General features: G+C 53.3%; 11 protein-coding genes across 11 annotated transcripts; 6 read left to right on the top strand and 5 right to left on the bottom strand.

Annotated features, from left to right (window-relative positions):
* Positions 1–152: 152 nt before the first annotated feature.
* CLAFUR5_03601 (uncharacterized protein) lies at positions 153–1,193 on the top strand (the record flags this gene model as incomplete). The annotated part of the gene is made up of 1 exon (XM_047902749.1): positions 153–1,193. One exon carries the CDS (start codon positions 153–155, stop codon positions 1,191–1,193), a length of 1,041 nt encoding a protein of 346 aa, XP_047758647.1.
* Positions 1,194–1,578: 385 nt separating this feature from the next.
* Positions 1,579–2,169, top strand: CLAFUR5_03600 (uncharacterized protein; the record flags this gene model as incomplete). The annotated part of the gene is made up of 2 exons (XM_047902748.1): positions 1,579–1,734; positions 1,789–2,169. 2 exons carry the CDS (start codon positions 1,579–1,581, stop codon positions 2,167–2,169), a joined length of 537 nt encoding a protein of 178 aa, XP_047758040.1.
* A 215-nt stretch (positions 2,170–2,384) lies between these two features.
* On the bottom strand, positions 2,385–3,479 carry CLAFUR5_03599 (uncharacterized protein; the record flags this gene model as incomplete). The annotated part of the gene is made up of 2 exons (XM_047902747.1): positions 2,385–3,188; positions 3,246–3,479. The coding sequence occupies 2 exons, from the start codon at positions 3,477–3,479 to the stop codon at positions 2,385–2,387; spliced, it is 1,038 nt and encodes a 345-aa protein (XP_047758811.1).
* A 1,197-nt stretch (positions 3,480–4,676) lies between these two features.
* On the top strand, positions 4,677–5,710 carry CLAFUR5_03598 (uncharacterized protein; the record flags this gene model as incomplete). Its single annotated transcript, XM_047902746.1, has 2 exons — positions 4,677–4,712; positions 4,769–5,710. The coding sequence occupies 2 exons, from the start codon at positions 4,677–4,679 to the stop codon at positions 5,708–5,710; spliced, it is 978 nt and encodes a 325-aa protein (XP_047758812.1).
* A 392-nt stretch (positions 5,711–6,102) lies between these two features.
* CLAFUR5_20159 (uncharacterized protein) lies at positions 6,103–6,405 on the bottom strand (the record flags this gene model as incomplete). The annotated part of the gene is made up of 1 exon (XM_059462996.1): positions 6,103–6,405. One exon carries the CDS (start codon positions 6,403–6,405, stop codon positions 6,103–6,105), a length of 303 nt encoding a protein of 100 aa, XP_059318903.1.
* A 558-nt stretch (positions 6,406–6,963) lies between these two features.
* Positions 6,964–8,394, bottom strand: CLAFUR5_03597 (Extracellular protein; the record flags this gene model as incomplete). The annotated part of the gene is made up of 2 exons (XM_047902745.1): positions 6,964–7,937; positions 7,995–8,394. The coding sequence occupies 2 exons, from the start codon at positions 8,392–8,394 to the stop codon at positions 6,964–6,966; spliced, it is 1,374 nt and encodes a 457-aa protein (XP_047758819.1).
* A 701-nt stretch (positions 8,395–9,095) lies between these two features.
* CLAFUR5_03596 (uncharacterized protein) lies at positions 9,096–11,839 on the bottom strand (the record flags this gene model as incomplete). The annotated part of the gene is made up of 2 exons (XM_047902744.1): positions 9,096–11,612; positions 11,669–11,839. The coding sequence occupies 2 exons, from the start codon at positions 11,837–11,839 to the stop codon at positions 9,096–9,098; spliced, it is 2,688 nt and encodes an 895-aa protein (XP_047758820.1).
* A 283-nt stretch (positions 11,840–12,122) lies between these two features.
* Positions 12,123–15,763, top strand: CLAFUR5_03595 (ATPase family AAA domain-containing protein 5; the record flags this gene model as incomplete). Its single annotated transcript, XM_047902743.1, has 2 exons — positions 12,123–12,201; positions 12,258–15,763. The coding sequence occupies 2 exons, from the start codon at positions 12,123–12,125 to the stop codon at positions 15,761–15,763; spliced, it is 3,585 nt and encodes a 1,194-aa protein (XP_047758817.1).
* A 728-nt stretch (positions 15,764–16,491) lies between these two features.
* On the top strand, positions 16,492–17,603 carry CLAFUR5_03594 (AB hydrolase superfamily protein; the record flags this gene model as incomplete). The annotated part of the gene is made up of 2 exons (XM_047902742.1): positions 16,492–16,551; positions 16,611–17,603. The coding sequence occupies 2 exons, from the start codon at positions 16,492–16,494 to the stop codon at positions 17,601–17,603; spliced, it is 1,053 nt and encodes a 350-aa protein (XP_047758818.1).
* Positions 17,604–17,624: 21 nt separating this feature from the next.
* On the top strand, positions 17,625–18,365 carry CLAFUR5_03593 (uncharacterized protein; the record flags this gene model as incomplete). Its single annotated transcript, XM_047902741.1, has 2 exons — positions 17,625–17,875; positions 17,927–18,365. 2 exons carry the CDS (start codon positions 17,625–17,627, stop codon positions 18,363–18,365), a joined length of 690 nt encoding a protein of 229 aa, XP_047758815.1.
* A 759-nt stretch (positions 18,366–19,124) lies between these two features.
* Positions 19,125–19,612, bottom strand: CLAFUR5_14659 (Ecp42; the record flags this gene model as incomplete). Its single annotated transcript, XM_047913807.1, has 3 exons — positions 19,125–19,211; positions 19,260–19,442; positions 19,496–19,612. 3 exons carry the CDS (start codon positions 19,610–19,612, stop codon positions 19,125–19,127), a joined length of 387 nt encoding a protein of 128 aa, XP_047757769.1.
* Between the last annotated feature and the right edge of the window lie 1,565 nt (positions 19,613–21,177).

The raw sequence follows: 21,177 nt of genomic DNA, 5'->3' as shown, positions 1-21,177 counted from the left end.
TCGAACAATGTACAGGTGCTCAACAACGAACAGAACAGATATGCGCAAGGTGACAACCTCGCGGCTCGTTCAACCGCCTGGACCTTCGAGTTAGACCAACATCAACATAATTACCGAAGACATAAAATCCAGCTCTTTTCATAATCAGCACAATGCTACAGACCCCAGCGACGACACCGAAATGTCTACCGCGCAGCGTGTCAAGGATACCTGGGAAACGACAATCAACATCACCGCAGAAAGTATCACAGGCTCCCATATCGAAGCCGCCACCTATGCAGTCAGCAATAACAGCTCAATCGCCACCAGAAGCACGAAGGTTGCCGGAGCCTTCTCGCCGCAGCTATTTACCTGCATCTGCTACTGACCTGCCAAAGCCACCTCAGCCAGCTACACGCAATATGAAAAAGCCAAGCCGAATAGCCACGGTTAATGAGGCTAGGACTCGTGTATCCAACGGAGTGCTGACACCAGGCAGTGTTCACTTTCGAGCGTCTTCGACTAGCAAGTCGACTGCGACTTCAGGTATTGCCACACCTCAAGCGCCCAAGAAGCAGGCACTCAAGGCCAGCGGCGGCGAAAGCCATGCGCTCTCAAGCGACTCAAAGTCTCTGTTCATGAAAGGGCATGTTGGAGAGCATTGCATACATGGAGCCCTGGTCCACAAGCTAGCTTGCGGACACAAAGTGATAACGATGAAAGTGGAGGACTGCGCCAGCAACTGCGTGCGCCCACTACTAAAGCACCTCCAACAACACGCGAACCACGCATCTGAAGAAGCCTTTGTCTGTTCAGCATGCATCGAACAGCATGTACAGTCGCACCGCGAAGCGAAACGCACTCTGTTCGAGCAGACGTACAAGGTCACTGAACGGAAGATGATCGCTTTTCCTGATGGCTGGTTGGAAAAGCAGCGTGCGTATTGGGAGAAGGTTTGGGAGAACGATACCGTGATGGAAAGGAGTGCGTTTGCGCTGCTAGGGCGGAAGTGCGCTCATTTTGGAGATAATGTCGTGGGTACGAGCATGAAGAAGGAACGGTCTTCGACTGCTGTTCCTTTTCCAGCGAAGAGGAGATTGAAGGCGAGCAGAGGATCGCATGAGAAATCTCCAGAATCTGTTCTTGGAGACAAGATGTGGAAGGATGAGGCCAATGGAAATGATAGTAGAAAGAGGGACAGTCTTTTGGAGTAGATCGCAGTTGAGATAGAGTAGGGAGGACCAATTGGATATATATGGCGGCTCTCTAATTCTCCACCTCACCAACCCGCTGAGCAAAAGAGCTGACCACATATCATGTGTGAACGCTGGACCCATTAAATCGAGACGGAGTGTACAAATAAAATCTCAGTCCCTGTCAGTCGTTTCACCTCTGCAACATGTAGTCGTGGCTGTAGTGGGGCGTTTTGCATCATCGAAGTTCTAGCATCATCAATGATCATCGTGAAGTCAAACGACCACAAAAGGTCGATCACGCGAGCAATTTAGAAACTGCTGCACGGATTTCCACTTAACAAACCATTGCACTTACGACTGAACACATATCCTACGACAAAGCCTCCAGAATATCAGCAGCATCATGTCTCACGTCCCAAGCTCAACCGGTGGCTCGAACCAGCCAGGCGGTGGTAAAGACCAATTCAACCAGGCATCTGGCAACGAGCCAGCTAGCAACAACAAGCACCAGCCAGGCAAGCTCGTAGGCAACGACCAAGTACCTGAGTTCAGCGCAGAGGTGAGTTTCCTCATCTCATCTCAAACCCGCTATGTCGCTAATAGCATTGCATAGACTCTCCCAGCCGGCACCGCCCCAGCACCAAAGACCTTCCAACCAAACCCAAGCGACGAAGCACCACCTGCCCCAGCCTCCGGCACAACTGCAGCACAAGATACTATCGGCGGCTCCACATCTGCGGACGTACACGCCGGCCTGGGCAAGCCAATCTCGGGACAGAGCTCGAAGGAGTTGCACGATGGAAGCCAGCAGCGAGCGGGCGGTATAGAGGGTTTGAAGAGTACTGGCCAGGGCACAATCAACCCACATGACCCAGCACACGCTGGTCAGCGAGCGTTGGATAAAGATGAGGCGACGATTGGTCGTAGTGATGTGCCGGATGCGCAAGAGAGGCTGCCACAGAGCGCGGAGAGTGTGGCGTCTGAGCGACCTTGAATGCTTTGAATGGAGTAGTGTTGATGTGAAGCATGATCGGATGTCGAGGTAGTTTAGACATTGAATGTAGCCCAATGTTAAGCCGACGCCCGGATGTGCAATGATCTATACCACAGTTTCCCAATCTGAGAATCGGCTGCGCTTCTCGTTCATGCGATGCAACGATATTTGATCCGAGCTGAGGGTCGTCATAGTAGTGCGCTTGAATCTCCTCACTAGTAGCCCATATTCTCGCTGAAGCCAAGCCACTGGTCGAGTTGGCTCGCATCCTGGTAGAAGAAAGGGTCCTGTAGCGAAGACGGGTTCATGTCCAGCTCCATGAGCCAAGGCAAAGTGTTGGCAATACCTGTATTGTATGTTTCATTCATTGGCTGCGGCATTCTCGAATCGCTTGCTGGCATTTGTATGCCAGCATGAGACATATTCGTCGAAGGCTGCTGCGACTCCACGGTCCCAAAGCTAGCGAGGTTTGCCTGCGATGGTTGTGACGCCGGAGGTAGTTGCTTGCGGCCGATTCTGATCTTGCCGAGTAGTGGGATGCGTAATGTCAGGCTTCGAGACTCGCTCGATGACCCACTAGGATCTCTGATCATGGCTAAGAGAGACCGTATTGCTGAGGATGCTTCTTCGACAAATTCAGATCCTGGTTGACCGGCGACGGAATCCATCGTGGCAACGATTTCCTCGACGAAGACGAGACCGTTCGACTCATCCAACACCGAAGCGCCTTTGCGGCTCTGTTTCATGTATGAAAGGCACAGGAACGTTGCTGCCGTAAAGACTTGCATGTCGACAATGCGGCTAACGAAGAAGCCTGTCGGTAAGAGGCGCCGCACGGTGGGATAGCGGCGAGCCATACACTCGGTCGCTTCCCTACAGGTGATACGACTGTAGGCGTACTGATCGTGATCGTCCTCGCTCATTGCTGCGTGCAGATGTATCCTAGTGGTGAGATAGTAGTGCCAGAATTGAAGGAGTAAGTCGGCGGATAGTGTATCGTCGGTTTCTCGCCACCATTGCTGAGGTAAGTCACGTCAGCACATATAATTGGGAGGATCGCCATGTGAGAGACATACCTTCGGGGTCTCTGCTTTCAACGAGCGCAACTGACGGTCGATTGGCAACACTTTTTCGAACATCTCATCGTCGTTCTGTCCAAGCACATAGCCTTCATCGAGCTCCGGCACGCTCATTGCAATGCCTGCCAGCTGGAACATATAAGGTTGAGCCATGACTTCGCCAGCTGGAGTGGTGATGGCACGACGTGGGAACTTGTGGGTCGACGTTGCAGCAGGGAGGTTGAACATCATACTCGAGAGTCTGTCAGTCGAGCAAATGGCCTCCCACAATGCGACCTTCTGCTTCCTTCTAAGGCGACTGCCATGTACACTTTGTCTTACGATGCCGACCTGTGCTCACGGATCAGAGCTCTGCTGGCGAGTCGTCAGGCATGACGGGAATAAGGGAGCACGTGGAAGGCTCACATTCGATGCAGCTCTTTGTGCCCTTGCGAAGACGCTTGGCCGTGGTCTGCTGGGGCATGTCAGGCGTAGGCGTCTGGGCAGCTGCCGACATGACGGTCGAATTCATGTCGACTGCATGGGGAGCGAGCTGAAGTTCGAGCGAACAAGTCAGCGAAGTTGCGTCGAGCCTTTGCACCGCTTTGTTTGGATCCGACATGTCGGCTTTTGCTTAGCCCGTGCCGATTGTCTCAGCTTGCAGTGGGGCACTAGAGTCAGGCAGTTAGGTCTAGCGTAATCAATAGTTCTATCTCATGAGCTCAGTCAGCTTATCCTCTCACGGCAAGGACCAAACATGACCACGTCTATACCACGTCTATACCACGTCTATACCACGTCTATACCACGTCTATCGCATCAACAAACAATGATTGCCACATCCGCAAACTCAGCACGTTCTGTGTGGCACGGCGATCGATCGAAGCTGGAGTCTCACCATCGACCACCGTCACGCACTACGTAGCCATCCTCGCCTCAAGCGAACTTCATCATCATGCACTTGCTCCATCCTGCCTGGCTACACGTCTTCAGTCTCTACAGTATGCTGACGCGATGGCAGATCAGATCGTATCTGCACATCACGCTAGCCCCAAGAGCTCCTTCGTCTCTGTCCTTGTTTCTTTTGGCTGTTGCCTCCAGTAGGAGATCGAACCGTTCGTCCGCATTTTCGTCCGATCCAGGACTATACCGAAAGCAGCCACGAGGCGTCAAGATGGCCTTGACTGGACCAGCGAGTAGGGAGGTACTTGTGGCTCCTTCCTCCATGATGCAGATTTCGCTGCTGTCTCAGACTATCACGTGATTTTGCTCGACCGCCAGCAATTATCGCTTGCGAGGAAGGAACTATATACATACCATGCCCGTTTCCGACACCGAACAAGGACCAACAACAGTGTTCAACAAAGGCACTTCAGCACCTGCATAAACATAATACTCAAGAGCACCAGCTTTCCAAAGCTCAACCAAGCACCACCATCGACCGTCGCAATGGCTTCAGCCCAAGACATGCAACGTCCTCCAGGGGTAAGCTATCTACACATCAGGAGCACGCGTGACTGCTTCGCTGACGCTTTCTTTAGCCACCTTATGCACCCACCACCGCAGGAATCGGCGGCCGATCTACAGTGATCCCAGATATCCCCATCCTCGCCGTCCTCCTCCTGTTCTACATTGGTGGCGCCGTGTCAAACATGACAATCTTCCAGCGAAATCGGCGAAGGCAACACAAATTTGTACCTTCGGCACTCCTCTTCGGTTTCTGCATGGCACGGATCTTGACATGCTGTCTGCGAATTGGCTCAGCGATGAAGCCTCAGAACATCTCCCTCGCGATCGCGGCGTCCATCTTCGTCAACGCCGGCATCCTGATCGTCTACATCGTCAACCTCATCTTCGCGCAACGGATCCTGCGAGCGCGGCAACCATATCTCGGTTGGAGTAAGGCCTTCAAGATATTCTACACCATGATCTTTGGCCTGATTGCGGTCGCACTGATCGTTGTCATCGTCTTCATCGTCATCAGCTTCTACACGCTCGATCAGCACCTGAAGCAAGTGTCGAGGGACCTGCAACTCGCCGCCATCACATACCTCCTCATCGTCACGATGGTACCTTGGATCATCCTCGCAGTGTCCTTCGCCCTCCCGGAAGCAGAAGATGCCGACACATTTGGCGTGAGCGACAAAAGCACACACTACAAAGCTCTTGTCCTTGCTGCATCGTCGGCACTTTGCGTGATCGGTGCTTCCTTCAAAGCCGGTGCAAATTGGGAAGCACCACGGCCGGCGTCGGACCCTGCCTGGTATCAGAAGAAAGCCGCCTTCTACGTTTTCTTCTTCGTGCTGGAGATCTTCATCATCTACCTCTTGATCATCACACGAGTGGACAAGCTTTTCTGGGTACCGAACAGATCTCGAGGAAGCTACAAGGTGGTGACGGAACAGGATGTCTCGCCCCTAAACACACCAAGGATAGGATCCTCTGGACAAGATGTCATTGTCAGGCCGAAGGAGGAAGCCTGAATTGAAGCTTCACTGCGTTCTGTTTACAGCACTCCTAGAATGATACCCTAAAGCGTGTTCCAGCAGTGTAGAATACAGCATTGCTTGCGAGATGATATATTGAAGTTGTACATAGCATAGCATCAGCCTCAGAATAGGCCTAGCAAGTCTCATACTTCCATATTATACGACAGCTCCAGCATCTTGCCGCCTTGCTCAGCGCAACGTAGGTCCTACGTCGGAAGACGGTACGGTCATCCGCCTGTCCCATCCCATAGCTCCCTGACTCCTGAACTAACACAGCTTTGATCAACGCGATCGTTTCAGAGTCCGCTAACAGATCAATGTAGCTAGCCACGTCCTCTGCCGCAAACGCATTACGACTATCTTGGAAGACGGCATCCATCGCGACCTCATTCGCTGGCTTGGACGAAGTGCAGTGCTCTTTTCTTGATCAGTCTTGCTACTAGGCCGTGTTGCGTGAGAGTGTTGCAGAGCTTCTTCTCTTCTTCTGAGCCATGATCACGCTTGAAGGCAAGGAAGGAGGTGATCAGGCTGGGAAGTCTTGGATGCAGGAGCACCGTCGTCTCGAGAGCGTCTTTCGCGATTTGGACTGCGTCGAAGTTCGTGATAGCGTTGTGTTTGGTGGGTAGCTGCCAGGGTGATCTCGACAAGAAGTCAAGTGGCTTTACACCAATTACAGGCTTCGTGCGCATGGTGGCAGTCTGTATTTGGGAATAACGTTTGGGCTATCCGACCAGATCTGGTCCGAAGGTCTAGAGTCGCGTTAAATAGGTCGAGGTTTCGGTGCAGAAGAGGTAAGACCAGAGTCCTGCGATGTATGTCAACCCTGAAATATACATGTGTCAGACGTTAGCTGCCCAGCATACGACATACTGCACACATTCACATGTAAGCATTCCGAGGGCAGGCGACAAAGTTGATTGCTGCCGAGCGCTTCGACTTATCACTAAAACAGAGGCCTTTGCTTCAACCCGCTGGCATGTAGCTTAGCAGCAAGGCCGTACCACTGCAGTCGAGCTTGTAGCGCGTCGCCGTATATATGATTCGCGGTCATGCGCCCATTGGACAGCATTTCAAGAAGAAGTAAAGTCGAGACCCCATCCCGCAACGTACTTTGTCCCCAGCCTTTGTTCACCACAAGACATCGATGTCGTAATCTCTTTACTGGAAGTTCTGTCATAGTCATCACTGTGTACAATAGCATTCCTGTTGCTGGTAAGATTCAGCTCCTGTCGATTAGTGACTGCCACCTACTCGAGGCCAAAGCAGTTAGCATAATATGTGCTCGTGCCCGGCCAGTCGCTAAAGATCTTAATCGCCTTCACTTGCTGCGCGATCACATCGATAACAGTGAACTCGTCGCCGTCATTGTTGATCAGATTTGCGACGCTGGAATAGTAGTAACTTCTGCCTTCGACTTCCAAAGGTCCAGAGCGCTCAAAAGACCAAGTGATGATGTCTAGGCCAGCTTCGTGCGCCGCAGTCGCATAGGTCGAAGGAATTACCGTGCCAGTGGCATTGTCTGCAGTCACAAGCTGCCATATTGATGGAGCAATGATCTTGACGCCTCGAGCTGCGAGATCAGGGAGCGAAGCAACAGCTGTGGCGTAGCCGGTCTCATTTAGATCTGCGCGCTCATCGAGGTATACAGCTTGGAGGCCATATTGGGGAGCGTTATCGATCCAATAGAAAATGTCGTCGGGAAGGAACGACTGGAGCCAGACTTGTGATGGGTCGACACCAGCCTCGTTGAACGTATCGACAATCTGCTGGACAAAGATTTCCTGTGTGTAATTGCCCTGAAACGGCATCTCGATCTCAGGTGTCTTTGCTTCGGCAGTGAAGTTCAGACCGTAGCTGTCGACTAGGGCAATCTGTTCCTTCAGCGACATTGGCTCCGCGCATGAGTACGAGAACATGTTGGTCCTCCAATCTGGCGTAGAACCAATGCGACCCATGTATTGGCTAGTGTTCACTGCATTGAACGTTGTGGCTTCCATCTCAGCGCAGAGAGACTTGAACTCGTACAGCGTGATATCACTGGTGCAGCACTTCGCGCTGGCAGGTGTGCCAGCCTCTGCGTCGAATGGTACGAATGGCTCGGAGCACTTTGCTGCTAGTTCTGGGTGTGCGAGGAGATCGGTCGTGTAGTGAAGGTCGCAGTTCGAGTGACGGCAGACAAGCTCGCGATCGGAGGTAAACGACACATCGCATTCGACAATGCCTGTTCAAATAACATCACCTTCAAAAAACTTCACTCCAACCTCGGGGTAGCACTCACCAGCTCCCATTCTGATCGCCGCCTCGTAACTCTGCTTGCTGTGCTCGGGGAACATCAATGGTGCACCGCGATGCGAGATGGAGAAAGAGCTCGTGGATTTCACATCTTCTTTGCAGCTCTCCAGCTTGTCTTTCAATGGCCCGTCATCCATGTTATCGACCAAGAAATATGGTCGCGGGCCGACTTGAACATTCAGCTTCTTCGCTTCATGACCAGGTCTGCCGGGGTGATATGGCGGTGGCTTCTGATGGTCATCGGCATGGCTCTGCCACCAATCGCTCCATTGTTTTCCCCAATGCTGCCACCCTCCATAATCGCTGTGTGGCGCAGGCGCTCCAGTTGCTAGGCCAAAGATCATGCACACAGCAGCGAGCTGCGAGGGTGCTGACGAGGCGCGCATGATGTGTAATGGTGAACAATGATCGACTCGGTGTGGTGACGGCAGTCGAGGCAAGAGAAACAACACCAACCTCTCAAGAGAAGCAAGAACTTTCGAGAGCGCTGGGAGCTACCCTGCCTCTTGTACACCCACGAATCCTGATTTGGATAAGCAGCCCCTGCAGGTCGGCTCCATGGCTACGATAGTGTTTGGAGGTTAGTCTACTTCGTGGAAGGGCTTAGCTTCAATTCATCAGGTCTCGCTGCGAACTGCTGGGGCTGGTGGGAAACCGTGGGAGAGATGGTGAGATAGAATTACGCTGCCCAGCCTTCCGACCAACAGTCAAGGATCAACGAATTGCTGTTTCAAGACAGAGCGTCTGGGCAACGGGCAACGATCGGTCTTGGCCTGAACCAGGGTGGCACCACGTGCAGAAACACGATGTTCTTTGGCGAAGGCATTGAGGATGTCCTTGGCTGTCCAAGGAAGCTGGCATACACTGCTGTGTGTCTAGCTGGAAGAGCTCGGTTGAGTGCATCAGGGCGTCGAAGTCGAAGAAAGAACTGGCAGCACATGCATTACGGCAATTAGAGTTTCTTGTAGCCGAGAGGTCGGCGCATGTTTGTCGCTGGTGTCGTTCGTCGACCGGCGAAAGCCACGCGATACCGTGATGCACGCCGCCAATACCTGCGATGCCGTCTGCATGTCGTCGCTGACCACGATCAGATCCTGATCTGCTCGAAGGAGTACTTGCCTACCGCTCTGCTCTTCTGCTGAGCAATCGCGGCTTTGCTCTTTCGTCCATCCTTTGTTCCCCATGTACGCACGATCGGAGGCTCAGGACGCCCGCCAACAGGCATCAACTTGTCTTCAACAGAGTCGTCCTCATCCGTTTGGAGCTTACGCTTCAGTGTAGATCGTTGTTGCTCCCCCAACACTGCCGCAGTCTTCTTGACATTGCTCAGCAGATTCGTCAATAGCTCGGCCTCGAACAGCCCTTCCACTGTGGCACTGACTTCGTTTTTCAGTTCTTGTAGGAGCTGTTCGGTGCCATCGATGTCTGCACTGAGACCGATGAGCCATCCACTTAGGCCAATTGCATCTACAGCGCAGTCGAAGAGGTCCGCGATAGTCCGAATAGCCAGATTGCTTGCAGTGATGTCCTGCGCATTTGGTACGTCGAGCGATGGTTCCTCCTCGCCAACGTCCTGCTCAAGATATCTCTGTGTCCAGCCACCATCAGCAAGTTCGAGGCGCAGAAGACATAGGAAGAATATGAGGTCGGCATGTGTAAGCATGGTATGCATCACTTGCTTGACATCCCGTTGAGGAAAGGCTTGTAGGCGGTTGAGTAAGATGCGACATGCGTGCGCGCGGATCGCAAGGCCAGATTCCAACAGGTTCTCGGCCTTGTCCAGCTCTCTCTCAACGGCATCAAGCTCGGTCTGGACATCTCCGTCGGCCATGTCGACAACTCCATTGGTCAGTTGCGCAGCCGCCATGTCGGCGTTCTGTTTGTCCTGTAAGGAGCGGATAAGGGTCTGCAAGCCTTGCACGATCTCGGGCAGATCCCAATGAACACGCATTGAGATGAGATCGCACATCAGCACTAGGCTAGGTTCACCATCCGCAATGGCCAGCATGATGTCGCCAGGAGCGACACGGCGTTTTGTACCGTCATTGGCTTGTGGTAACACAAGCTGCATGGTTGATGTGGTGAGATAGCCAGCAAGAGCCAGGAATCGCAAGACATTCCTTGAGAGCAACGTGATTTCGAGATTTCCAGCGCTATGAGATCGACGATCAAGCGATCGCCAAGCAAAGAGCTTTCGTAGCAGGTACGAGGCACGCCGTGTCTCGACATGCTGAGGATCGTAGGTATTCGAGGGCAGGTCCCAGAGGGCGACGTCGGCGTCGTGGTAGCCGCTGGGCAAGTTCTCTGCGGCCTTGTCCTGAGTTTTCGGGTCAAGTTTAAGCATTTTCGCAACGAAGCTTTCCAGGCCTTCGGCATTGGAAGCTTCGAAAAGGCCATCGACCTTCGATTTCCATTCCTCCCACTTTCGTTTCTTCTTCTCCTTCAGTTCAGAACCCTCGAGCAATGCTACTTTGCCTTTGCCGAGCACGTCAAAAAGCACTGGTTCCTGTGCTCTCGAACTTCGCCCATCATCGAGCATGTTACCGACCTGGAAAGCGATGAGATTGTTTGCTGACAGAGCTACCAGGATGTTTAGATCTGTGAACTGTGAGATGATCGCGAGCGACGATCTTGCTTGCGCATTAGCTGCCGCATCGGGCTGAGTGACATATGCCAGCGAGCTCAAAACCGACCCATACTTTGTGTCATAGACTGCCAGCTTGTCCGGAGTCACTACGAGGACTGTTGCTGATGAAAGTCTTGTGAAGCTGTTCACGATGAGACCATCCCGACGACCTAGCTCGAATGAGGCTTCGGGTGTTGTGCCCGATACATCGTAGGTTGTCAGTCGATTGCCCAGACGCTGGTAAAGCATAGCGGAAGCAGCATGGAGCTCATATTGTGCCTCCTCGGTGCCCGTGTTATGCCGCGCTGGAAGGTCGTAAGTAAGGACATCTTCAAACGAAGATCTACCGCCCTGCAGAGTATCGCCAGAAAGGTTGCGTAGAGCGAAGATGCGTAGTGATCTTTGAGAACCTGTTCGGATCACCTGGCAAAGCAAAGGCGGGCCGTTGGTGGTCCTTCCTGCATCTGCGGACGAGTCCAGCACAGCCAGAACGTCTTCCCGATTCTTCAAAAGCCCTCGCCTCGCTGCGTCGTACTCGACGACCACGGCATATTCAATCTGAGTGTCGCCGGTAGTTGTCGCCTTATGCTCCCACCGGGCAGCTGACATGTCGCCCCGCAAGCAATCCACGTCCCCGTTACTGTAAGACACCAGAACGGGGTGCTGGTCGCTCTCTAGCGATGCGAGAGTGTTATGCACCGGAACGACGTCGATTGCCACCACCTGCGCATGTCGCAGCTTCCGCTCTCGTCGGGTCGGCGCTCGCGGTTCACGCTCATCGCTTTGCGGTTTGCCGAGATTCTCCTTGATGCTCACGACACGCGCCTTCTGTCGGCTCACGCTGTCCCAGACGGCCAAATATGTCTGCCTCTGCGGTTGCTGCGGCTTTGCTCGTTTGCAGTAGATGGAACACGGTGGGGCGGCGAGGTAGGATTGCGGTGGTAGGGCGTATGAGCTGACGGTGCTCTGGTCCTGTGTCTGGGGTTGTCAGTATACACACACACATAGTTCGATGACAGCGTGTTTGCGCATACATGGTAGATGCTGACACTCTCGCCGTCCACGCCAATCGCAACCTCATGTCGCTTTCTCTTCCGCGAGCCAGCTATGCTGTGCACTGAGGCACCCACGATTCGTCCATGTTTGCCATCCAGTGGCTTCGCCAGCGCGGCGATAGCGTACGGCTCCTCTATTCCTCCCGACATCGTCCTCCCCTTCGTCGCAGAACAGTGCTTTACAGTACGCCACCTGTCCGTCCAGCATCGATTTTCTTGCTTGGTTTCCGAGCGAAATGTTAGCGTGCGGGAGCACCCACAGCTCGATTTAGCCGAAAGTCTATCGCGCTCAGGCGCGTCATCCACAGCGACACGCGACTGGTGGAAGTGAAAGTCGAGTCTCTTTCACATGCCATAGTCTTCTCCCATCACAGCCACACTCGGCGCACACAAGCTTGGCGAGACACGATACAAGCATGTGGCACGACCTCGAATGGCAGCAACGGCAGTGTTACCTGCCATGAACGCAGATGGCGAGAGGAGCCTTCATCCGTTCTTCACCAAGCCCCATGGTGGGAGTGACCAGCATCTTGCGGAAGTGGAAGCAGTAGACTGACATGTGCGACAGCCATATTCAACCAGCCCGCGATCGTTGACGAACGAGATGACGATGCGGAATACGTCGCGAACGAAGCACATGATGAGCCACACGAACAGCCAAAGCGGACAACCAGCAAAAGACGAAAGAAGAACAATGATCAGGGCTCGACGAAGGCCAAGACTCAACGAACACTGGGAGACATAGTGAATGGAAAGAGTGCAGCTCCACTCGCTCCCGAGAAGGTCGTAGAACCATGCACGTCCGAGCCGGATCTCAATATTGCTCGTCGGAAGAGGCGACGTACGAACGAGCATGAGCCCACAGAGGTTGGTGCCTCAGCTGTCGCAGACGAGGCAGCACCAACATCGATCACACCTAAAAGGTCATCGTCGCCACGCGTCATCATACCGGCCTCCTCGCCTTTACCCACGGCAGGAGCCGTCGAGGTGTTACGAACGTCTGAAGGCATTGTCATACCAGAGACGAGCGAAGGTGTGCTCGAGACTGTGCCTCCGCCCAGGAAAGTACTGAAGCTCAACGCTAGAGGCAGATTCAGTTCACCTCCCACGAAGAAGACCAAGGACTCGGACGAGGCAAAACCAGAAACCCCGAAACGACGAGGCAGGAAGCGAAAATCTGCCGTCGTAACTCCTGATGCGCACCGTATGGTCGTCTGCAACTATGGCCAGGACGAGGCGCGCCGACAAGATGTTGGTCAGAGAATAGAACGGATTCTGAATGGCACTGAGTCGGTTTCCACTAACAAAACGAAGACAACACCGAAGAAACGAACGCCCAGGAAGCCGAAAGCGACACATCCATTCTTTGTAGGGAAGATGGAAGACCCAGCGCCGCCTAAGAAAGGGTCTCCACGCAAAACCAGCGCCATTACTCCTGGTAAGCTGCGAGTAAAAGCTTCATTCGATCGGACTCACGAGTCAAATGAGATTCCTGCGTTCCACTCAGCACTTCTTCGTGATAGATTCATGATCAAGCATCCCGGGTCCAAGGATGCACCATTTCCGGATAGATCGCAGGCACATGTGCGAGGAGAAAACGATTCTAGGTCCGTCGGTCGGAGCAAAGCAGTGACCGGGTTGCCCTACCGAAAACGCAAGCAGGCAAAAGTACCTATCTCGCAGGAAGCATCTGTCCTCGCACGCTTCGCTACCGAGCTGGAGCCTGAGGCGGACCGTAGACTTCGTTCAGATGGCTTCCACGAGCCTGATCTATCGCTACATCTACCGCAGAAACTTCTCATTTCTGGGGAAGAGATAGCTAAGAAGATCAAGCGCCAGCTCTCTGTGGCATTGGCAGATTCAAACGAGGATGAGCTCCTGGCTCGAGCTTCGCAGCAGGCTCACCACCCCTCTCTGCAGCGGCTGTACGACAGGATACCCACCACGCTGACAGCGTTCGACGAATCGAAAGGAGAAATGCTCCAGTGGGTACAGAAGTACGCGCCGTCGTGTTGCGCCGACGTCTTGCAGCCCGAAAAGGAGATGTCAGTCCTCAGAACATGGCTCACATCTTTGGCGGTACAAGCTGTTGGAGGCGCGGCGACAACAGCTGAGCGAGCGGCGAAACCCAAAGCTATAGAAAAGCCCAAGAAGAAACGCAGAAAAAAGGCCGATGATCTCGATGACTTCCTGGTCGACAGTGACGAGGATGTGTACGACATGAATGAGCTGGCAGACCTCGACGATGATGTGGGCACCAGTCGTGGAGCGCCCAAGAGTATCGTGCAGGTTGCGCAGACTGGAGCGAAACTTGGCAACGCGGTCTTGCTTAGTGGTCCTCATGGCTGTGGCAAGACAGCTGCCGCATATGCTGTTGCCAAAGAACTGGGGTACAAAGTGTTCGAGATAAGCTCCAGCGAGCGGCGTAGCGGACGCGACGTGCTGGACAAAATCGGCGACATGACTGAGAACCATCTGGTCAAACATCACGGCACAGAGTCGGTCGAGATCTCTGACACCGAAGGCCCGGATCGAATCGACGAGGCGTTCCAGAAAGACCTTGAAAGTGGTCGGCAGGGCAAGATGATGTCGTTCTTCAAACCAAAGACCCAGCCGAAATCCACGCCGGCTGAACCCAAGAAGATCGTCAAGGAAAAGACCGTCAAGGCAGTACAAGAAGCGATCAAAAAGCGGCCCAAGGACCAGCAACAATCACTTATTCTCCTAGAAGAAGTCGACATTCTCTTCAAGGATGACAAGGACTTCTGGACCACAATATTGAAGCTTATCGTGACCTCGAAACGGCCGTTCATCATGACTTGCAACGATGAAGATCTTGTCCCGTTGCAGGCGATGTCGTTGCATGCGATACTTCGCTTTACACATCCTCCTGTCGACCTTGCCACGGACTACATACTGCTGCTCGCCGCTGCAGAAGGCCATTTACTGGAGAGCCTCGCTGTCGAATCGCTTTACCAGCATCACCACTGCGATCTCCGGGCTAGTATTTCCGAGCTCGACTACTGGTGTCAAATGGGCGTAGGCGACCCTCGTGAAGGGCTGAGTTGGATATACCAGAGATGGCCAACGGGGTCCGACGTGGATGCCAAAGGCAGAACACTGCGAATCGTGAGCGAAGGGACATATCGACCCGGCATGGGCCTATCTCAAGGCTACTCCAACAACACGGAGTCTTCACTGCTGTCAGAGTCGGCCGAGCTTGACTTGGCGCCATCATCAGCTCTTGGATGGGAGCAGCTGCCATTGACGACTATGGCAACACCAGCGGACCCGAAGTCGCGATATCAGCAGCTTGCCCAATTCGCGAAATTCGCAGATGTTTTGAGCGCAGCGGACTTTTGCTGCTCGGCTGGCCTAGTGGAATCTGCATCTTTGGATCCAACCCAGCCTGACATGCCAGATAAATCTCGCGGACATTATATCGAGGGCATCGCTCTCTTGCAGACTGATGAACGCATGGACTACAGCGACATGAGCAGGAAATTGCTCGTTGCAACAACTTTGTCTGCTTTCGACAATTTCGTTCCGCCTATCGGTGGCCGTCACCCAGCAGAGAACGAATTGCAGCAGAGGATTCCATTAGAAATGCCACTCAGTCGCCGTGCCTTTTCCTGCTTCGATGCTGTCTCAACGTCTGCTGAAGCAAATGCTGGCGTGTATCCTGGACTCTCCCAGTCCGCTTTTGATGGACCTCTGAATATCATTACCACAGACCTAGCTCCTTATGTCCGCTCGATCGTGCAGTACGACGAGGCGCTGGAGGAGCAACGCGACAGACTGGACCTTCTAATGACTGATGGTCGCAAAGCGAAACGAGCGCGAACAACCAGGGCCGCCAGAAGTGCATTGGAAGGAGGCCAACGATCAACGACAAGACGCGAAAGATGGTTTACGAAGAACCTCGACTTCAACGCTGTTCTGGCCACAGGTGGTATAGCTTGGCCAAGAACGTCGAATGCACCACCATCTGCTGCTGGATCTGTCGACATGATGTCTCAGAACAGCGCAGATGCCCCGCCTTCGAGTATGGAAGAGATCAAGTACGAGGACTGACAGCACCGAAGGCGGCAGCATCGAGTGGATGGTAATATATAACACATGGCTGACACATAGACGATCAGCATCATCGTAACCATTACAAATGAGTCAATGACACCTCAGCTACAGTATCGACGACCCAAAAGCTGGTCACATGGCTAACATCTTTGCAGCTGCCACTTGCTAAGCACACCGGTAGCGAGAACTCGGCGTTTTGTCTCGTGTACCTAGCATTTGCACCTTCCCCATTGGGACACTGCATACCCGGTAGCTTGACACACTACACATTGTGGTTGTGCACTCGTCTGCTTAGCTCTTCGATACACTTACAAGAGATTCCAGCAGGCACCTACACACCACCAAACAAGCTGCGGCAATGCTAGTCCAGGCGAAGCTGCCTCTTCCAGATCCCGTAATCGTATTCTGATTGGCTGGCCGGGCGAACGAGTGTATGAAGCATATTGAAGGCCGGGTTATATGGTTCATGCTCAGGCTAGAACCTCGGTAGATCAAATTATTACACGTGGCTGCAGGCATACCAGGTGGCAGCCCAGCCAGTCTAGAAGGTATATGAGGTGAAGCCTGGGACCAGCTTGTTCCGACTCCGTGGATCTTATTACCCTAGGGCTTTCGAGGGGAACAGGCGGGCATATATCTGTTCCATCTACTCGACCACCGCTACTGGTACCAAAGACTCGAGGACAAGAACGCCACATCACCGGCCCCATACGAACAACGTCAAAATGCTGCTTACAAGGGAAGAGCTCGACAAATCATCGCATCCAGATCCCCAGGTGGCAGAGGTAAGACATTGACAGTAGATGCCACTCATCATACCCAAGACCTGACCTCAACCTTACAGTACTACGCCAAGAACCCTGCCCAAGCACATGAGAATGATCCTCTTGTCGTCCGCGCAGGCATGGCCGCCTATACCGAAGCAGTCCTCTCCAAGCTAGGCGGCTCACCCACCGGACAGACGGTATTCTACCATGACATCCCCATGCGCGATGATTTCTCCAGTACATTGAAGATCTTCAAGCCTACGGACGATCGACCTCCCGGGGCCCTGATCGTTCTCTGCTTCGGCGGCGGCTTTATAGCAGGAAGCAAAGACCAACTCACCGAAATTGCCAGAACGCTCGTTCATCTCTTCGGGGCCACGGTCGTGAACATCTCCTACCGCCTCGCACCTGAATGGAAATTCCCATATGCACAGCTCGACGCATGGGATAGCATGAAATGGATTGCCGAGAACGCCACTGGTGAGCTTCTATCCGCTGACCCGAGGAACGGATTCCTGCTGGGCGGCGTGTCAGCAGGTGGCGCCATCACAGCTTGTCTCTCCCGGAAGTTCCAGGAAGAACCGCTGAAGTGGCCGTTGACAGGACAGTGGTTGTGCGTACCAAGTCTGATGCATAAGGATATCTGTCCGGAGAAGTACCGGGAGCTTTTCATCTCGCATGATCAGAACGCGAGTGCGCCCGGCTTGACGAGGGAGAGCAGGGAGATGATGAGAGAGGCCGCGCAGTGGGATGCTAGCAGTGACTTGAGGTATGCGGTGAATAGTGCCACGCCGTTGAGTGGACAGCCGAGAGCATTCTTCCAGGTTGACGGGATGGATCCGTTGAGGGATGATGCGCTGATATATGACGAGATGTTGAAGGAGGCCGGAGTCGAGACAAAGTTTGACTTTTATCTAGGATGTCCGCATGCGCATTGGTTCACAATGAGGGGGATGGAGATTGGAGATCGCGCGAGGGTGGATTGTGTGGAGGGGTTTGGATGGTTGCTGCGAGAAGAGATCAAGAGGGAGAGGATTGTGGAGGTGCTGGGGATCAAGACGTGGTGGTGAAGTCAAGTTGTTGTAGAGGACATGGCTGATGTACTCACAAGGTCGCGCTCCGTCACCATTCAGAAGGTATGGGGTGAAGGCAGGTGCGACTGTACTAGCCTGAAACAAGGCTTGAACTTCGCGAGCGTTGCAGTCCACATGAGCGTCACTTACCCTCACATTCACTTCGTGGCCACGATGACTCAAACGACGCCGGAGTCCTCGATACCATTCTCGAGCTCGTGGTTACGAGTGCCTGTCGCGGCGGAAGAACGTGCAGCAAAGCGTCGACGGTATGTCAATGCTCGTTGTGCTCTTCACTCGCACATGCTCACTCTGCATAGCTACACAAGCGACATCGTCGTGCTCAAGGTCGGCGAGAAGAAAGAGACTCTCACCATCCACGAGAACAAGCTCGGCGAGGACTCCGCGTTCTTCCCGGCAGCACTGAAGGAAAGCTGGGCCGAAGGTCAGAAGGGCGCGATCGAGCTACCAGACGATGACTTCGATGCGGTGGCTTACTACGTCGACTGGCTTTACTGCAAGCAGATCATCGGCTGTGTGAACGATGACAATGCCGCCGACTACATCACTTTGGCCAAGCTCTTCGTATTTGGCGAGAAGATGCAGGGCGAGGAGTTCCAGAGTGAGGTGCTTAGGACGATGATCAAGGGTATGGATCAGAAGGACACCGTGGGCAGGCTATGGGTCCTGGACCACCTGCGATTGACATCATCTACGATGGCACTCCGCCCGGATCCCGGCTCGTTGCCTGGTGGTTGACGGATACGTCCAGCGGGACGTGACAAAATGGTTCAGAGAGGATCAGTACGACAACGTTGAGTTTCTGCTCGATCTCAGTAGCGCTTTTGTAAGGGCGATGAGGCATTGTGAGCCCAAGCCGTTCTGAGATCGCCGTGGACTGTGGTTAGGCGTAGCTCGATCTCCCTCGCGAGGCGATCGCTGCTAGAGCATGCGAAATAGGTCAACAACAGCTTTGAACGAGTGCGCGATACTGATTGCACCTTCCTGTGCCATGGGTCATAATCCCTGTCGTGCGGCCATAGCCGAGTACAGAGTTGCTGGCCTGGCGTCGTTTGGCATGTGCGCCTTCGGCGCCTTCCAATACCATCGCGAACGTTGCGAATACAACACAACAGCACGCCCGGGGGCACAGCACAGCACCACTGAACATCTTCGTGCATCAGACTCGTCATGACGTCTCTGTTCGACGCCTCGCAGCTCTTCAACAAAGATGAGTGGTCGGACGTTACCATCGTCTGCGGCGAAACGAGGGTGAATTGCCACAAAGTCATACTCTGCACAACCTCCGCGCAACTCGTACCTGTCTAACAGTGTCTAATGTTACTAGGTTGTCCGACACCCGCTTCGCGGGTACATAGGGACCGACACGGCTAGTATTGGTCTTCAACCGGCTCTTATGTTTGTAACTAGGAGTATTATGCCTTTCAATCTTCTTCAACTACCTAACCTACGCCCCTTACGTTCGTTATAGTGAACCCCGACTCCATAGCTGAATATTTAATGCCTAGGGTAACACGCGTCCCGTGTGTAGTCCCACTGGCAAACGCCATAGGAACTTGTTTCACACAAAATGGCTTGATTGAGCTATAGGACTCTTAGTACCAAAGTGTGTAGCTAATATAAGGGACTCACCAAAGCGCAGTCATCTTTAGTTATTGGATGCGTTTTGATACCGCCTGTAGACATGCATGCACCCCGTCGCATAATGGTATCCCTTTTTGTAGGACACCCGCAACGTTTGTTATCGGCCGACGTGTCGCAGAACCTCGAAGGACTAGGACCCGAGGACCCACGTACAGTATGGCAGAACCCTTGCTAGGAGAGAACGAACATTAGTTGTAAACGTCAAATTCTAGAACGTAACATACACAACGGCCCGCTGCATTACACATACACGGTGTACAAACTTTGCTGTCGTCGCAGAAAGGGTCCGCGGCAAAGACTTGGAGTGTAAAAGCGAAAAGAAGCATTCGTGAAGCAAGCATTGTCCGTAGGTCTATTCTAGTCGAATCGAAGGAAAAGGGGAAGACGGTACTAGAGGTGTACACGATTTCTTCGGAGGTGTAGGTAGAGAGCCAAGCTAATGGCCGGATGTTGGCTATTATGTAGAAGTCGAATAACTTATATATATATTTATAGAACGGGGCTCGGTTTGCACCAGAAAAGTACAATCTGATACACTTTACGCGCCGGCCACGGTTCCACAATATGCAAGCTTCTATCCAGATACAGGGGCACACGACTAACCCGGCAGATCAGCTCAGGATCCTCGGACTATGGGTGAACCCGGCGCTACGGTGGAGGAAGCACGTACAAGCAATATCACGGAAAGCTGAACAGAATATGGCATCATGCCAGAGGCTCACTGCGTCCACATGGGGCGCGGACTTCCGGCAGTCACGACTCCTGTATACGGCTGTTGTACGGCCAGTCCTTACCTATGGCAGCCAAGTGTGGTCCTTAGGCGAGACGGCCTGCCCATCGAAGGGACTCGTCGCGCCGCTAGCGAAGATCCAAAACCAATGCCTAAGGAAGGTCACCGGGGCATACAAGTCGACACCAATAAGGATGCTTGAGCACGAGACCGCTATACCGCCGATCGACCTATACATCCAGGGACTACGGACCTCCTACTTAGGCAAGTCGGCACAGTACCTAGTATAGAAGGTCATCGCTAGTGCAGTCGTAAGGGCCCGCGAATCAGTACTAGCGCATAAGGGCATTCGACCCGGAAACGAGCCGAACTACCGGGCAAGGGACGAACAGCTAGCAACACGGTGGGAAGGTGAGAAGTCGTTTGTAGAGCAACTATGGAAAGAGAGGTGGAACAACCAGGGTGTAGGGCATAGTGGACGCCCTCAGCCAGCGGGACAACCTAAGGAATGGTTAGCTACGAAATCCGCGGTCAAGCACCCCCCGAAGCTCATCTACTACCGCCTTACGAGGGCATAGAGTAGCATAGCAACCTAACTGCGAAGCGAACACATCGGCCTCCAGGGGTACCTATTATAGAGGAAGGTTCTAGGATATACGAATACTAGCTGCCCCTGCGGCTATCGCTCCCAGAACGTACGGCACGCACTCCTCGTCTGTCCGAGGTGGTCGCTAGGAAGGGGGGAGTGGATAGCAAAGGCGAGGAACCGGACGATTGGGGCACTTCTTAACAACGCTAAGGACCTACGGCGTATTACGAACTGGATACTAGAGAAGGGCTGGCTAGAACAGTACCGCCTAGTAGGAGCAGTGCAGGAAGAGAGGGCACGACGTAGCGCGAGAAGACCGGCTAGGAGCGGGGGCTAACGGGGTAGTGACATGGACTACGCACGTTCAGGGGGAAAGCTAATCTAGACAAGGAGTAGTCGGGGGCGGGAAGGGTTTTCACCTATTCGGGTTTCCCTTTGTACATAACAATAGATATATACTTATATAGGCCGGATAGGGTCCTAGAACAGGGGAATGACAAATCTATCTATCTATCTATCTATCTATCTATATTTATAGAAGTAGCTAGAGGGGAAAGTATAACCTAATGCCAAGGCTGCATTGCTAC

This window comes from Fulvia fulva, chromosome 2, assembly GCF_020509005.1.
Source record: "Fulvia fulva chromosome 2, complete sequence".
In the NCBI taxonomy this organism is placed as follows: Eukaryota; Fungi; Ascomycota; class Dothideomycetes; order Mycosphaerellales; family Mycosphaerellaceae; genus Fulvia; species Fulvia fulva.
This window is presented reverse-complemented; position numbering and strand designations above follow the sequence as displayed.